We start from the raw sequence: 3,454 nt of genomic DNA, 5'->3' as shown, positions 1-3,454 counted from the left end.
AGCGAGCCAGGTGGGTCTAGGCAGGTAGGAATTAAACTGCTTCCATGCTGCTGTTGAGCAAGGTGGCTGGACATCAGTGAGTTACAAAGGTTGATTGGGAGGGAAAACCGCATGCCACCAGGCCACTCCGCTAGTCCGTGCCTCTGCAGCAGGGAAGCCAACGCGCAGCCTGTGCACCCTCCGAGTGCTCATGCGAGGTGCGCTTCCTGCAAAGAGAGACACAGAGCGGAACAGTAAGCTGGTGGCTGCAGTTTCAGGCGAGCTGGGGGGAGCAGCCAGGGGAGCTGTTGTGTGTACCTGGTATTTCACACACAGTGTCGGCAGTTCCGGTGCCTGTGCACACCAGCAGGTCAGGCCAGCGAGGACCGAGCGCCTTCCCCCTGCTCCGTCAGCTGCCCGGGAACAGAGCCCGCTCGAGGTCACCCCCACGCTGCTTCACCGCTGCAACCCCAGGGAATACCCGTCCAGAGGCAGAATGTTCAGACATCCAACACTTCAGTCACCCCCGCTTTAATGCCATTAGTGATGCAGCAACATGTATATATATTTACATATAAATACAAAATGGTCAGATACCACATTTTAAAGCATAATTTATAATCTAAAACTGCTTACACTTTCATAACTAGGCTTGGGTTTTTCTCATTTACATTCATAATTTAATTCCACTGGAATTTGATTTTTAAGAAAGCCCAACATATCTTAATTAGCATAAAAAGATCCATACATATTTTACTTAAAAATATCTTCTGTAAGAGGAAATTTACCAAAAATAACACAAACTATATTATTATGCATACATTTTTTTTTGTAAAGTACAAACAATCCGATCTCTTCTGGGTATTGCCTGATCTAATATGGCTATAGGTTCTATAGACTTAGTTTGTTTTTCAAAGTAAAGGGAGAGACGTAAGAAATGTGAGAACGCAAACGCGAACCAAACCGCCTTCCTCCCCAAGATAGATACCAATGAAAACACTTTGAAAACCAAGAAGTGATAACAGGTACAAAGAAACATTATCCAAGCGCTATGCAGTCCCTTGTCAGAGCACGTGTCGCAATGACCTTGCAACAGGTATTAAAAACGGCAAAAAAATGCTACCGGCAGGAAAAGCTGTTGAGCAAAACCACTGAAAAATGGGTACTGTTTCCTAACAGGTGCAGAACTGATAGCATTTTACGCTTCCCCCACGTATGCACACTTCCGTCTCCTTCTGTTCGCAGGACTGATTGTTGCCACCCTGGCCGTCTGCTGGATGCCAAACCAGGTCAGGAGGATCATGGCTGCTGCTAAGCCCAAGCAGGACTGGACCGTCCCCTACTTCCGGGCGTACGTCACTCTTCTTCCCATCGCCGACATCTTCTTCTACCTCAGCTCGGTGGTGAACCCACTCCTGTACAACATCTCTTCTCAGCAGTTCCGCAGCGTGTTTCTGCAGGTGCTCCGCTGCCGCCTGACCATACAGCACGCCAACAAGGAGAGGTTTCTCAGAGCCAACCTGAGCTCCACAGCGAGGAGCAGCCGGTCTCTGCGCCCGCTGCTCTTCATGTCATCCAGGCGCAATTCTTCTACAAGGGGCAGTAACAAAGTTGTCTTAAGCACTTTCCAGGGGGAGAGCAAGCCCGCCTGCGGTCCTCAGCGACCAGGTCTCGAGCCCCCGGCGCCCAGCCTGGACGAGGCGCCACTGGAGACTGGCTCGGAGCCCCATGCGGGCGCACAGAACGGCCTTTGTGAACACCAGGTGTGACTTCGTAAGGCAAAGTTGAAGCACTGAACTTAAACCCACGGAGATTAAAATGACTGAGGAACTGACTACATCTTAAAAGGAGCAACACAGATGGAATTGTTTCCAATTATGCAAAAAGAGCAGGAGTTCTGTATCCCGCTGCTGGGATTTTAAAGTGCACACTGGAAATTCAATCTGCTAACTGAATTCATTAGCTGCCAAAAATATCAGCCCCTCTCTTCCCACAACCGCCGAACTTCCCTCGTTGTCGACAGGGATTTGGAAACAAACAGAAAATAATTGCAGTGTCTGAAGAAAAGGAGGAGACAGAACAAACTGTGTCAGGGCAAAACACTTGCTTGAAGTTTAGCAATACAAGAACAAAAGAGCCAATTTGAGGAGCAGAACGGTGGTTATCCCGTGCGCCCTCGGCACGATGCCAGAATTCCCCCTCTTCTTCGGCCGGGGCCCGTTGCAGAGTGGCGTGTTGCAGCAGCTGATACAGACAGAGTTCACCTTACCTGGAGAACAAAAGGACTGGTACCCAGCAGAGGCTATCAGACACGCTGCTGAAGACGCGCAGGACTTGCGATACATGATTCCTGTGACACAGAGCAGAGGTTACTTCGTTCGATAGCTGGACACCACGATTCACGCTTGAAGACTGTGGCACAACCAGTTTACATCTCAAAGCAATGCCAGTGACTAGGGCAGACGCCGAGCCGTGACAAGCTGACAGCTCTGCACTGCAGGAGACTCACCCTCCCTCCGGTTTGGGTTTTTCTTTTATCTGATTCTGGTTGAAACCAAAAAATATTACAAATGTGATTTATGTAACATGTATCAATTGATGCATTTTATACCCAGAACTCTCCATCTTTTTGAAGAAGCTGTTTGAACAGCTGTAACTGAAACACAGTTAGTTTGAGAATTACTTTAGTTTCTGTTGCTGAACATGTCTCAGTTGTCTTAAGTAATTAGTTTTCTATGCTGTTAATTTGTTTTTAAGCAATTTTTTTCTCCTTTTCTTGTTCATTTGCCACAAAGACAACAAACCAAGAGTAAAAGGAGAATGCCTACAGCAAAACTTTCATCTCCCCCATGCCCCTTTTATTTTTTAAAGTACCAGAAGTACTGTCACGGGTAACCTCAGCTCTTGCCATCTTTGAAGCTTAATACCCTCAACAACAACACTTCCCATTTGTACAGAAATGGCCTTTCCGAGTTGAAAGTCTTCCCTTTTAAAATGTAATTTGATCTAATTTTAATTATCTAAATAAATTGATAATTTCTCAAATTGTTTATACCTGAGAAAGTACATTCTGATGCACACAGCCGTCATTTTAAAATGCTTTATAAAGGTTTTAACATACACAGCTGCATTTTTCCCCTGCCACGGTGGAAAATGGTTGTGGCATTCAACCTCTCATTACTCTCAGATTTTCGTGCAAGTGATACAGTAGAAATTGTGTGTTGGAAGAACATCGACATAACACATAAATAGATAATGGAGGTTTGCTCGTGTTGCCTTGTGGTTACAAAAAGAGGTAAATATTTCTAAGGATAATAAAATCACTATTCCTTCTGAAAGTGGGATTCTCAGGTGTCTTTTTTTTTTCTTCTGAAGGGCACAGGAGCAGGATTCCCTTGGATAATGGTGCCTCTGTGTACTGTAGGTCCCAGAACGTTTTATACACAGACAGCGATCCAGACTGGGTTTGGAGGAA

The 3,454-nt window shown here is 46.0% G+C and overlaps 2 protein-coding genes across 2 annotated transcripts in view; one reads left to right on the top strand and one right to left on the bottom strand.

The window, feature by feature from the left end:
• GPR39 (G protein-coupled receptor 39) overlaps window positions 1-1,748 on the top strand; it is a 5,581-nt gene extending 3,833 nt beyond the window's left edge. Inside the window, exon 3 of the mRNA XM_010147046.1 lies at window positions 1,159-1,748. Within this exon, the coding sequence (XP_010145348.1) occupies window positions 1,159-1,748 (590 nt within the window). The remainder of the gene's footprint in view (window positions 1-1,158) is intronic.
• A 345-nt stretch (window positions 1,749-2,093) lies between these two features.
• LYPD1 (LY6/PLAUR domain containing 1) overlaps window positions 2,094-3,454 on the bottom strand; it is a gene marked incomplete at its 5' end in the record, with an annotated part of 14,502 nt that continues 13,141 nt past the window's right edge. The window contains one exon of the mRNA XM_010147045.1: window positions 2,094-2,329. Coding sequence (XP_010145347.1) covers window positions 2,094-2,329 — 236 coding nt within the window. The remainder of the gene's footprint in view (window positions 2,330-3,454) is intronic.

This window comes from Eurypyga helias, unplaced genomic scaffold (assembly GCF_000690775.1).
Source record: "Eurypyga helias isolate BGI_N326 unplaced genomic scaffold, ASM69077v1 scaffold2722, whole genome shotgun sequence".
NCBI lineage: Eukaryota > Metazoa > Chordata > Aves > Eurypygiformes > Eurypygidae > Eurypyga > Eurypyga helias.
This window is presented reverse-complemented; position numbering and strand designations above follow the sequence as displayed.